The sequence below is a fragment of the Sceloporus occidentalis genome, unplaced genomic scaffold (assembly GCF_023333645.1).
Source record: "Sceloporus occidentalis isolate IW3139 unplaced genomic scaffold, rSceOcc1.0.p SCAF_167, whole genome shotgun sequence".
In the NCBI taxonomy this organism is placed as follows: domain Eukaryota; kingdom Metazoa; phylum Chordata; class Lepidosauria; order Squamata; family Phrynosomatidae; genus Sceloporus; species Sceloporus occidentalis.
Window position 1 is genome coordinate 1,782,573 of NW_028317147.1, and position 12,755 is coordinate 1,795,327.

Sequence of the window (12,755 nt, forward strand, 5' to 3'; positions counted from 1 at the left end):
AGAAGCAGCTTTATCTGAATTATTCAGTATGCCTCCCCACCTGTGCAGCTTCCAGGAGAGACTAAAGTAGTTCAGCAATTATAGCTTGTAAGATAAGGGGTTCAAAAAGGTACAGGAGGAAGGTATATTAAAAAAAAAAAAAACTGACCCGCTACCCTTCTCTGTTGATGTAGGCACTCCGTGGGGGGGGGGGGGGGGATACATGTGATCCAAATTCTGGCTACAGCCCAAATAAGCTGGTTTATGTGAAGGTGTGAAATAATTTAGATGGCTCCAGTAGAGCCCTCAATGTCACAATTCTCACAACATTCTTTTGTCAACAGATCCTAAAGCTTATAGAGTAGCGAGGGTAACCCAAGGCTTTACTCTGCTTTTAAGGCAGCCTCCTATTGCACTTAAAACCAAGACATGCACCTTCTAGTTAACATACAGACTGCAATTGAGTTATGAATAAACTGCCACAATCAAAGTAAAACATTTAAAAATCTGTATTTAACATTAACAGTTCCTAAAAAAAATATTAGCGCATATAAAAGTCCTCCGGCTTTAGATCCCTAAGGCTTTGTATGAGACCGTATTGTGTACGGCGATGCTTGCTTCTTAGGACTCAATGATCTAACCATAACAAACTGCTTTAAAATGATCAGTTGTAAAAAGCAGCCCAATCATTTTCAAACAAAATCAGAAGCACATCCACCATTAGTATATTAATACAACTGTGCGCAACCAGGGAAACTCCTTAAAATCAGTCTGACGTTCATTCAAAATTAAGTTTTCCCAGTTCTTAAGAACCATTTAATCACCGACAAATATCAAATGCAGTTAAGCAGATACTGCTTATACACCCTTTACATTCCGTTGTAGGCAGGACCTCCTCCTCCTTCTGGCACAACCCAGTTAATGTTCTGACTTGGATCCTTGATGTCGCATGTCTTGCAGTGGACACAATTCTGAGCATTGATTTGTAACCGTGACCCCTCGCCTGATTCCAGAGGGACATACTCGTACACTCCTGAAACAAGCACATAGGGACAATTCATCTACATTACATTAGAATACAAAGCAGCAGCTCTTTGCCTTGAAATGGATCTTAAGCCTTAATAAAGTCCCAAAAAGAAACATTACCCTGAATACATTTCTCCTTTTAATTACATTGACACAGAACCTGACACCAAATAAGAACTATAACTATATGCCTATCCAATGCATGTTTAAATTCCTTTACTGTATTACCTTTACTAAGAGGATGGTGGGACAGACTCCCAGCACAAGTTGTAAAGTAAAATAGCATCTAAGCCTCTGATCCTCTAGTTTTAGAATATACAGAAGGTTAGTCTTCCTCTCCACTATTTATCACAAAGGGTCAACACTAGCAGATCTGTCCAGCTAGAAGGGCTGAGTTTGCATAATTTAATCGATTAGAATTTGGACAAATGTCACAGGTCAACTATACATTATAAGGGGGCAACCAAGCCCCTCCGGCAGAACAAGCTTAGTGGGTATGGACCTTCAAATGCATTAAGAAGTTAAAAACTACAACTCTCCCATTGGTGAATAAACTATGACCTCTTGTGCATTTCTAAAAAGAGTACAAAAGGAAAAGGCTTATTAGAGACTTCATAGGCCCTGATTTAACAGTTTACAAGAACAAATAGTACACAATAACTTAATGAACTATGCAATTTAAATAGTTCAAACCATCAATTGTGCCTTTTGATATTTTAATCGGAGTAATTTAATTGAATTTATTCAGTTTAAAGGTTAGGGAGTATTCTGTTAAGGAGAACTGAGACTGACAATAATAGGTGGCAGAACTAGCATTATCTAATTAATTTCTTGTTATCTTACTTCTCCCACACCCACTCTTGCAAAGGCTACCTGGACAAATCAACAGCAACGAGGAACCCAATATTGTCATTGCCATGGAACACACACATCAGTAAATGTGTAAGAGCAGACTGCTCCTTTCTACATAAAATTCAATCCTTTGTTCTGTTGCTCACCTGCTGGACAAAATCTCTGCTCTGGCCCGTCATATATCGCTAGGTTTCTGTTCACTGGTATGCTGTCATCCCGTAGTGTTAGATGTGGAGGCTGGTCATGCTCATGGTTAGTTCCACTAAGAGCCACAGAAGAGAGAAGGTCAAAACTTAATTTCCCATCAGGCTTCGGATACTCAATCGGCGTGCAATCCTTTGCAGGTTTTAACTGATCGCTGTCCAAACCTTGAGAAAGAGAAGAAAAAAAACAAAACAGCATTTTAAAATTGAAGGTACTTTAGTAGTCATTGGTGGGGCTATATTGCACACTCAACTGTCATGTTGATAGGGGATGATTCATGACTATTTTATAGTACAAGACACGTATTATTTAAAACAATTCATTTCCCTTAGTTTTACCTTTATGTTTCAGTGTCCAGGGCTCTTTTCCTCTGAAGATCCAATAGAAGATTCCAGTGTAAAACATACCACCATATAATCCTAGTGGTCCATGACAAGAAGGTCTGATGTTCCTCACTCCATAGAGCTCCTTCCACACCCACGAGTTTTTCAAGTTTTCTTCATACTCTGGAACATGAAGACCTAGGGAAACCATAAATAACACATTAACACAACAATTACTTGAAGAAGAAAACTACACACTTTTTCACCAAAAAATGGTGAAAGAAAAAAAAATGCATGCATGCAGTAGCACAACAAACTTTTATTATAATCTCTAAACGTGCTATTTCAGATCCCGTATAGGACTTTTATCTAGAGATTTTGAATGACGAACAAAAAAAAAAAAACAACCCAATTTTTCCTGATTTTAAAGAAACAAAAAAGAATAACACACCTGACATTCGAATATACTAATTTAAAAAAAAATCCCAAAACATTCTTACCTTGGGTGCTTGACTGTAGGTTCTCATCGGTCAGCTGTTTAAAGATGGCTTCTGCAGCGAGCATGCCACTCTTCATAGCCGTGTGGGTACCTTTAATCTTGGGTACATTCATGAAGCCAGGACTGCAGCCAACTAATAATCCACCTGGGAAGGTGAGCTTTGGTAAGGACTAAAAGTGGAGACATGAAGACAACATGTGGACATAAACAAAATGTCTTAATTTAGAACATTGACAAATAATATATTGTCTGATGGGTGAATTAGTGATATACAATATAGATTTACATTTTCTTGTTCTCTACCTTACCCTTGACTCCTTTGAGGAACTTTGGCATAAAGCTCAAATTAGCCACAGACTTCATGAATGTTTAATGGCCAAAAGGGATTAGAGTGCTTTAGTTGCATCAAATGTACATAGTACCTTTTCTCAATGAGTGGAAATATGAATTTACCATCAACGTTACATGGTTAGTTCTCATCACTGTTATTGTACATGGGTAAAGAGGTAACCAGTTTAATTTGTTTTGTAAATGCTCAAGAACCAAGCATTTCTGCACAGGCTAGAGTGCAAATATCTGTAAAAGGGGCAAAGCAAGGATCTAAACATAGCCAGAGAGAGACTGATCTGTGTATGTGGATACAACAAGTAAAATGCTCATTGTATGATCCCGCTTTCCACTAAAAAAAGATGGACCTTTTGTACTGGAAGAGGTTACCTGAAATCCCCCTTCGTTTAGTGCTCTTGCTCCATATGCAATCCGGGTTGCCCCCTCAAACGTAGGTGCAACACTGGGATGATGTTTCCATCTCTGAAATTCTCTAAACGGGTTTACAAATGGGTTCTGATAATCCAGACCGACCTGCAACGGCAACAAAATACTGATTTCACTGAATAGTAACCTACTGTCATTATTAATAATATGCAACCAGGATTACTGGTACAAATGTGGCTCCTTCTTTGTTACACAAATAACATCTCAAAAACACATATATATCCAAATGGCTGGAGGACAATCTTGATTAGCCACATCCACTGCTCCAATTACTTACCACAAAGCCAAGTGCCACAAGAGGTTCACCCTCATTAAGGTGATAGAGGAAAGATCCACCATAGGTGTGTCTATCCAAAGGCCACCCCACTGTGTGTTCAACCAACCCTGGTTTCCATTTCTTCTCGTCAATAATCCACAGCTGGAAAATACAATATATCAAAATCAGCTTGGAAAACACCACCTAATCATTTTATGTATGTTGGCCCATTTGGCAGATTATCACAAAAAAATAAAGCAGAACAGACATAACTCAGTATGCGAAAATATGTTAAAGACAGTTATTAAAACTATTAGCTATTTTAGTTGTAATTGTTTTTGGACTATTTAACCCAAGTGAACCGTAAGTTTACTGGGAAAAATAGACAGGACTAGTATATTAATGTTAATTAACATCAAAGTCACAGTAATGGCAAAGACCCAAGGTGGATTTCTCACATATATAATGCAGGATTTGGGAAAGAAACCTCTTCTTTAAACGACTGTTACCTCTTTTAGTCCTATCGCGTAAGTCTGTGGTTCACAGTTCTCTCGGAGATTAAATTTCTTGTACAACTGTTTGGCAAGATGCCCATGGCAGCCCTCTCCAAAGATGGTTACTTTGGCATGCAGCTCCAGACCCCGTTCAAAGGTTGACTGCAAGGTAAGTAAGATATCACAAACTAATGTAAAAATAATGAAAATTTAAATAGAATAAAAAAGCCACAATATACTTGAGAGAAGGCTGAATATTTTTTTTAAAATAATTTTAAGATTTCACGCCACTCTGATTTCAAAAAAATACTCATAATGTTAAATATATATATATATATATATATATATATATATATATATATATATATATATATATATGTTTTCCTTTTTCTGCAGAGGTTAACAAAATTATTACAGTTACTGCTTGATTTATCTTTCATACCTTTGGTGAACCATCCTTATTTATTCCTACGTCATTTGTTGCAATGCCCTTAACACTGCCATCTTCATTAAATAGTACCTAGAAAAAAATGTATACATGTTAGTTATATAAAAAAACAAACATGTTCCAGGTTGTGTTTCAATGAAGGTTTCTCTTTTATACATCAATACATAGAGGTATTAGTAATATTACATTAGTAGACACTCACTTCTGCGGCAGCATATCCAGGGTATATCTCTACTCCAAGAGCTTCTGCCTGTTCTCCGAGCCAACTAACAAGATGCCCAAGACGCACAATATAATTTCCATGATTATTCATTGGAAGACCTGGAATTAGGAATGGACACCAATTTAGGACAGACATCTAAGTTTGCAAGATGCAGAAAGTAGTTGGACAGAAACGGATTTACCTCATAATATAACTCATAACTATCTGGAACAAGAAGTTCCAAAAAAGGCCACTTAAGACGAAAGAAGAAAGATAAACAAACACAGTTTTTGAGAGGGTAATAGAAAGCATCAATCACTCCTATGGTGTCAAACGGATTTGCTTGTGCCGTTTACAACGCAGCCAACAGCCAAAAAAGTAAGCTTTTTAGGATAAGGTATGAGAACACCCTGACGATACTGTAGATAGAACTATGTAGAAACACGCGCCGGGCGTACTTTATTTTTGCTTATTAAGATGATTGGCGGTCCATGATCAATGATAACAGGCTAGACAGGATTGGTATAGTAGGTCCTTCTCACCCTCTGCAAACAGTAATCAGGGAGCCAAGATCTATTTAATAGTTAGGTACTGAAGCACAGCGGATAGGACTACGAATTCATCCTTGTAACCTGCCACATTTTCCCCAATTAAATAAAAACTGCTTAGCCAATAATAATCTACATAAACACCCTGACATTTAACTTTAGGGTATACCAATAAAAGTTAAGATTTATAGGTAGGATGCCCATAGTTCTGGTTTTAATGACTTACGATTTAGATTCTGAAATTGTGTGCAGAATGTTTCAGTGTGTTACCATTTAGTACAGGGGTTCTCAAACTGCGGCCCTCCAGCTGCTGCAGGACTACATCTCCCATAATGCTCCTTCAGCTAAGGGGCTGGCTGAGGAGTGTGGGAGATGTAGTCCTGCAGCAGCTGGAGGGCCGCAGTTTGAGAACCCCTGATTTAGTACATGGAGCACCGCTGTAAGCAGCTGTCGCTTTCAAGCTGCCTTCAGCCAAAACACCACGTTTCTCATGTTTATATAGCACTTACGAACGTAGTTTGTATTCTTGAAGTTTTCCCAAACTGATAACATTTTAGTTTCCCTTCTGTCGAAGACATCCAGTATACCAGTATTTTGTGAATAAAACGTGTGCATTATGTAGGACCAGCTCTGCAAGTCTTGCAGAAGACATTTGCCAGGACTGGCTTACATAAACGTGTTAAAATAAAAAAAATCACAGTATATGTAAATTACTTGCAAGAAATTAGCAGGGTTGTAACAGAAGTTTAGGAAATAACCGCCAGTGAGTTGCTTAATGAAGCTTTACTTTCTCTATAACCCAAACTCACTGCGTAGACATGAAATCGTACAATCATGTCATACCTGGAAGAATAGGTACAGGTATTCTGTATTTTTCGGTTAATATTCCAAATCTGTCTCCAGTAACAGGGGTATGGAGAGGTGCCTGAAATAATAATAAAAAAAAAATTATGTATAAATATAATGTATTATTAATAATGTATACACACACCAGCATTTTTAACAAGCACATTAAGTGCTAAATATGTCCAATATCAATAAGAAGGATTAGAAATGAAGGATTCACATACAAAATCTCTACACAAGGTGAATAAAATGCCACGTTTCTTTACGTCTGCAGTTTGAAAGTTGCTACCATTAACCGTTCTCCTTAAACAATCTGATTCTAGTTTATAAAATTAAACAAACAAAAAAAAAAGTTCTTCCAATACATAATTAAAAGTATAATTTACTGAAATATGCATGCTGGTCCTCAAAGAAGGAAATGGAAGACATGGTCAGATTATTCAATTATTACAGTTAAATTAACCCTGTGTGCTTCCTATTAATACTCCTAAGATTCAAGTCTGCTGATATATTTCACAGACATACTAAAGTTCAAAGCATATTACTGAGAAAAATAATTGTCCAGGCCCATTAATTAAATTAGACTTATTATTATTCTGCTGCCACTTGCGCTCCAGAAAGAGGTAAGTGGCTGTGAAGCACAATGAGAACTGGATATTTGGTGGTCTGGCCTGAACTCAATTAGAATGGCTGATTATAGAATGGTAGATTATAGTTTAGCTCTTCCTGCAAATAAGTGTCTTGGTCAAAAAAATGTGAAAGGACCCCAAAGTAAACCTCAGAATGAATAAGAACTCAAAAAGCAATGGGTTTGCTGGAGCGCAGTCACCTGATCTGATACAACGAGGCATTGGGAAGCTTTTATAAATGTTGTGTAACTGTCAGCTCCACGTGACACAGGGGATGTCTTTGTGTTGTTTGCGTGTTGGTGCACGTGTGCCATTAGACACAGTACTTCTCTGATTACGAAATGTAATGTTTATTTGCCAGAACATTAAACGCACTCTCCATTATATTAACCCACTAAGGACCAGGCTGTTTTCTTGCACCCTTTGTGAGTTGATTTAACAATTTTGCCGCTCTCGTGTTTAGCTGTCATTTTCTTCACACACGTTTAGTGTACCCACACAAGTTACATATTGTTTTTTTTGTTCAGAACAAAAGGGACTTTCTTCAGTTACCATTTTTCTAATATCTTATTTCCTATAAAATAAATGATTAAGTATGCCGAGAAATTGAGAATAGCACCGTTTCTCACCTAAAAAAAATAAATCTTTTACTCAGCTACAAAAGCTAATTAAAAAAAATGCTAAATATAATCTACTATTTGTCCTAAATTTAGATATAACCAATGTTTTTATGTTTGGTTTTTTTTTCTTCAAGTTATAGGGCAATAAGTACAAGTAGCATTTTGCTGGTAATCCTGTCCTCCATGTCCTATTTAGGATACCTACGAACCCAGTCAATTCAATTTCTAAACGTATGTAATGCCATGACGTTTCCAGGTACGTCATTGGTCCTTAAGGGGCTAAGCAAATAAACCTTAGCAGAGCTGTCACTTATACTTTTTTTCCTTTAATGACATCGGTACCTTCTTTTGTATCACATGAAAACGTATGGGAAAAAAATATTTAGTATGTTCCAATAAACTCCCTTTATCTGCACAGCTGGAGGCTGCCATGGTTGTCAGTTATGTGATATTTTACATGGCTTTCACCTGCTGGATTGATTCTTATAGCAATGCTAATAAAGTTCTTTCCTCCAATGACCAATTCCTTTGAGTGCACGACTGGGTGATTAAGACTGAGCCACTCTATAGTTTAAGACAGGCAGTGTCATAAGTCATGGTTTTGTCTAGTAGATGGGGCTATAATACATACAAATGGTTAATATGCAGCTGCTTTAAACATTTTGCAAAAACTAGAAAAAAAACAAAAAACAGTGAAAGCTTTTTAAAAAAGGTATTTTTGATCTCATAATGGTGATAAAAAAACCTGGTCACCTTTAAATAATTATTTCTGGGAAAGGAAAGAGGAGTCACCATATTTTGATGACAAAGTAAAGTATACCTAAAACTAACTGGGATTGTGAGAGCATATACGTACCCCTCGCTCCTTCCAGTCTGGGAAAAGTTCGTGTAAGGCTCTGGGTTCCAGACAGGCTCCTGACAGAATGTGGCCCCCAAGCTGCGCCGCTTTTTCCACCAGGCACACTCGAATCTCTTTGTTGCTCTCAGCTGCGAGCTGCTTAAGTCGAATAGCCGCAGAGAGGCCTGCAGGGCCTCCACCTACAACCACTACATCAGCTTCCTCTGCAAACCTTTCCATGCTCACTTCTTCATGGACACCGCAAAAAAATGTTTGACAACAGAGCATTAGGCTATACAATAATTTATGCACGTTACCAACATTTACCTAAAAAAGAAAGAAAGAAAGGACAGAAAAACCCTTTTCTTGTACTTTAGGATGAAGAAAATTAAAACTATGGGACTACTAGAGAGCACCGCAACATATCATGCAAGTATTTCTGGACATGACATTCTCATTTGAATTAGGACTTCAGGCCAGCTCCCTTTGAGCCATGTTCTTCCCTGATGCCAAAAGAAATTAACTTGCCTAATTTATCTACCTGATTCATACATCCATCAGCTGGTGATGAGATGTGGTCACATAGTTAGACCATCACTCTATAGTTTAAGACAGGCAGTATCATAATTCAGGGTTTTACTTATATATATATATATATATATATATATATATATATATATTTAGCATTGGTTACACACAGCGATATGAATAATACCTTAAAGTAACCTGCTGTGTGTTGCTGTACATTTTTACTTGATAGTAAGCCATTTCATTCTTGTATTGCACACCATGGCATACCGTCTTGTCTCATACACTCAAAAGTCTAGACAACTCCAAACACTCGCTAAAACTGCCCGGTAGGTGACTATACTACACGGGCGCAGGCAGCAGGACATGTGTTCTGCCAAGCCATCTCCTGCAAGCCAAGGAGATGAGGAAGAGGCAAACGATTAGGGGATTGCGCAGGGTCCTCCCATGAATGTTCATCGGGGACCACGCAACCATTTAAAGGCACCACTTAGCCGCAGTGTCCCTTTAATGTCTGTCAGCCAAGTTTATTTGCACTTAGATAAAAAGTGGTGAGCACTGGTTACCTTCCCATCTTTTGTCCTGGTCGCGGGGGTGGATGGTGTAATGAGTGGTAATTCGAGGCACGGTGGAAGAAGACCATCTCTTGACGCAGAATGTTGGTAGGCCTTTCTTTAGCCGAGACAAATAATGCAAACTGTGATGTGCTGATGGATAAGAAAGCAAAAGTTGTATGTAAGAAACAAATTACATTAAAAGGAAAAAATATGTCAATAAAGATTATTAGTGCTTAATTATTATTTATTGTTTTATATAGCACCATCAAATTCCATAGCGCTGTACAATGTACAACGGGACATAACAAGTAGTATGTAATATAACAAATTGACTAACAGAGACAACAGGTGAGGAGGGCCCTGCTCAAACGAGCTTACAATCTAGAGGGATAATGTGTCCATATCGCTTCTTCACTACAAAATGGAATAATTTACCAACACATACCGGTCCAGTCGCCTTGTAGATTAATTTATATTCATCTAATTGATAAGATGGTTCCATGCCCTCGAAAGTCAAACTTTTGGGCTCATTATCCATCTGCAGGGCTACAAAGCAATTCCCTTACCTTCTACCTAAACCTATTTTCCTGTCATAGTACTTAATTTACCAGTTTGTCTTAATCTGTCAATTCTCATCTTGTCATACCCGTTGAATATATGTATTGTAAGGAGTGCTGCGTAAATTGTTGGCACTATATAAATATAAGTAAATAATAACTGCTCTATATTGTAAGCTTCAGAGCAGGGCCCTCTCTACCTAATGTATCGGTTTGTTTAAATTAATATTTATTAATAATAATAATATTATAAGAAAAATGTACATAAGCACAATAACAGAGGTACAGTGACATCTGAAGACAAATCAACAAGTTACAGAGAGGACGAAGATTACTTTATTGCCTGTGAAATGCAAAGCAGAGTATGTTGGGACCATTGCTGATAATATATCTACTTACACAAACAGACAGACATGTTTTAAAGCATGACCTTTACCCTAGATTGTACATGTGGCCAGCAGGGGCAGTGACATGCTTACTGCTACTACATACATGTAAGTGCCAGCAAAGGACACATCCCATATTTACCATGCACTAAATCTTTACATACAAATGATCCACAAAGGAGACCAAATGCATAACACACCCTTAACACAGCAATGGCAAAAGGATACATAGCTTACATAGGTACATCTTCGCAGCTGCTATTATACAAAAGGTGGGACCCACAGCAGCTGTAAAAAGTGCACTTACCTTGCACTGTATACTTGCAGAGAGGTAGCATGGCGAGCACAGATCGGAGGTGAGTCCCTCTACAAGACAGATGCCTGTCACTTCACACTAATCTCACTGCTGCGCACAACTACCCAGACGCACATAACCTTCTACAATACACAAAGCGCATGCGCCGGGACTACGCGCGGAGCCACATGGGTGAAGTAGTCTTGTGACTATTGAATGTCTGCCTAGAATGGAAAGAAGAACTACAACCATAGAGATGTAGCCGCAAACAAGATAGTCTACCGAAAAACATTGTTGGGGCGTCTCCTCTCGAGCATATGTAATCACCTAACAACGCATTAACGCAACGCCCATAGAAATAGCGTTCTGTATCTCACAGCGCCCCCACCTGTCACCGCTTCGGTACTGCAGAATTTACAGAAACCGCATCTATTATTTAACACAAGCTGTTGGTGCAATGAGACTTTAGAACGAGTTAGAGATGAGTTTATTCAACGAGAAGAAGAAAATAGTTTGCATATTTAAATAACAATTTGATAATTATTATAAGATGATTAGATCAATGTCTTTTTATTATATTTTTTATGTAACATTTTACTGTCAAGTTCCAACCAGTGAATCTGAGAGGGGCACTCAGGGGGCCACAAAATAACATAAGAGGTCATTTTTAACCTCTGATGGCACTATAGTTGCCAATTTCTGGGCAGTCTTTGAAGGGTTGCTCCTCAGTTTGTGGCTTTTAAAAAAAATGGAAGACAAGTAAGACAAGAAAGGGAGATACAATAGAAAGAAAAGGAGAGAAACAAGAGAAACAAGGCGCATAAAAGAAAGGAGAGATAAGTGGAGATGAAAGAGAGACAAGAACGAAAAGAGGACGCGGAAAGACGAGAAGGAGAAACAAACACACCTCAACACAGACACTCACAGTAACAGACCAACTTGTGTGCATGAATATAAGAGCAATTATTTATTTTAAACATATATAAAAATATATATATTACTTACGTCAGATTGTAAGTGCAGCTATCATAGTGTAATTATTTCATGATTTAGGATGACAAGGTTAAGCTGCAGAAAATGTAAAACATACACTCACACTAACACATAGCCTAACACTCACACTAACATGCACACACACTCTAACACATACCTAGACGCTAACACACACACTTAGACACTCACACACACTAACATAAACACATACCCAGACACTAACACACACACACCCACAGGCACTCGCACTAACGCACATACCCGGACACTAACACACACACAGAAACTCACAAAGACACTAACACCAACACACATATACCCAGACACTAACACAGACACACATTCATACACATCAAAACACCAACACATACACCACACACTCCTCATTTACAGTGGTGAAGCCTCCACCCTTATTCAATGCAGCTGGAAACCACCACCAGCAAATTCCAGCAGTTGCCCAGGGGCCCCATGTGTTAGCCAACACTGGTGGTTTTCTCCTGTCTGAAGCATCGAGCTTGCCATGTATAATATAAATATACCTAGGAACTTTATGGCTCCCATTACCTGTAGCCCCTTTGCTGGATACAGGTGGTCTGGCTGATGTCGGTGGGCTTTCGTTGCGGAACACAACAACGTTTAAGTGGGAATGGGGTGTGTCACAACGCCGCTCTCATGACCTGGAGTCTTCCAGATGCTTCTCCCGGGGTCTCCGGGCCAAACCCAGAGAGTTCCCAGGTATGAGTATATTATACAGTGGGTGAGGAGACGTTGACGAAATCTGACTGCCAGGCTACGGAAGCATGAGAAGCTCCCCTGGGTCGGACCTTAATGCATACCGACGTAAATAAGCTGCAGCTTCGGTTCACAGGGGTTAATCGCTTTTATGTTGTGGACACCTACA

At 38.5% G+C, this 12,755-nt stretch overlaps 1 protein-coding gene across 2 annotated transcripts; it reads right to left on the bottom strand.

Annotated features, from left to right (window-relative positions):
• Positions 1-848: 848 nt before the first annotated feature.
• Positions 849-10,904, bottom strand: LOC149279412 (electron transfer flavoprotein-ubiquinone oxidoreductase, mitochondrial). 2 transcript variants are annotated; one of them, XM_089501238.1, is made up of 13 exons: positions 10,874-10,904; positions 9,626-9,773; positions 8,557-8,779; positions 6,449-6,530; positions 5,058-5,176; positions 4,850-4,927; positions 4,423-4,569; positions 3,935-4,075; positions 3,601-3,744; positions 2,885-3,053; positions 2,400-2,582; positions 2,004-2,225; positions 849-1,012 (listed from the first exon to the last, which is right to left on the bottom strand). In XM_089501238.1, exons 1-13 carry the CDS (start codon positions 10,902-10,904, stop codon positions 849-851), a joined length of 1,851 nt encoding a protein of 616 aa, XP_089357364.1. The 2 variants fall into 2 exon arrangements, with proteins under 2 accessions (XP_089357364.1, XP_089357365.1); XM_089501239.1 differs by lacking the exon at positions 10,874-10,904 and having other exon boundaries at positions 8,557-8,786; positions 9,633-9,705.
• Positions 10,905-12,755: the final 1,851 nt, after the last annotated feature.

What these genes read in the sequence shown, in the direction of transcription:
- LOC149279412 (XM_089501238.1), bottom strand. Translation starts at nt 10,904, where the DNA reads ATGCTACCTCTCTGCAAGTATACAGTGCAAG. An exon ending in CTGGATATGCTGCCGCAGAA is followed by an intron (nt 4,928 to 5,057) that starts GTGAGTGTCTAC and finishes ATTTTTTTCTAG; the next exon opens with GTACTATTTAATGAAGATGG. An exon ending in CCTACAGTCAAGCACCCAAG is followed by an intron (nt 2,583 to 2,884) that starts GTAAGAATGTTT and finishes TGGTTTCCCTAG; the next exon opens with GTCTTCATGTTCCAGAGTAT.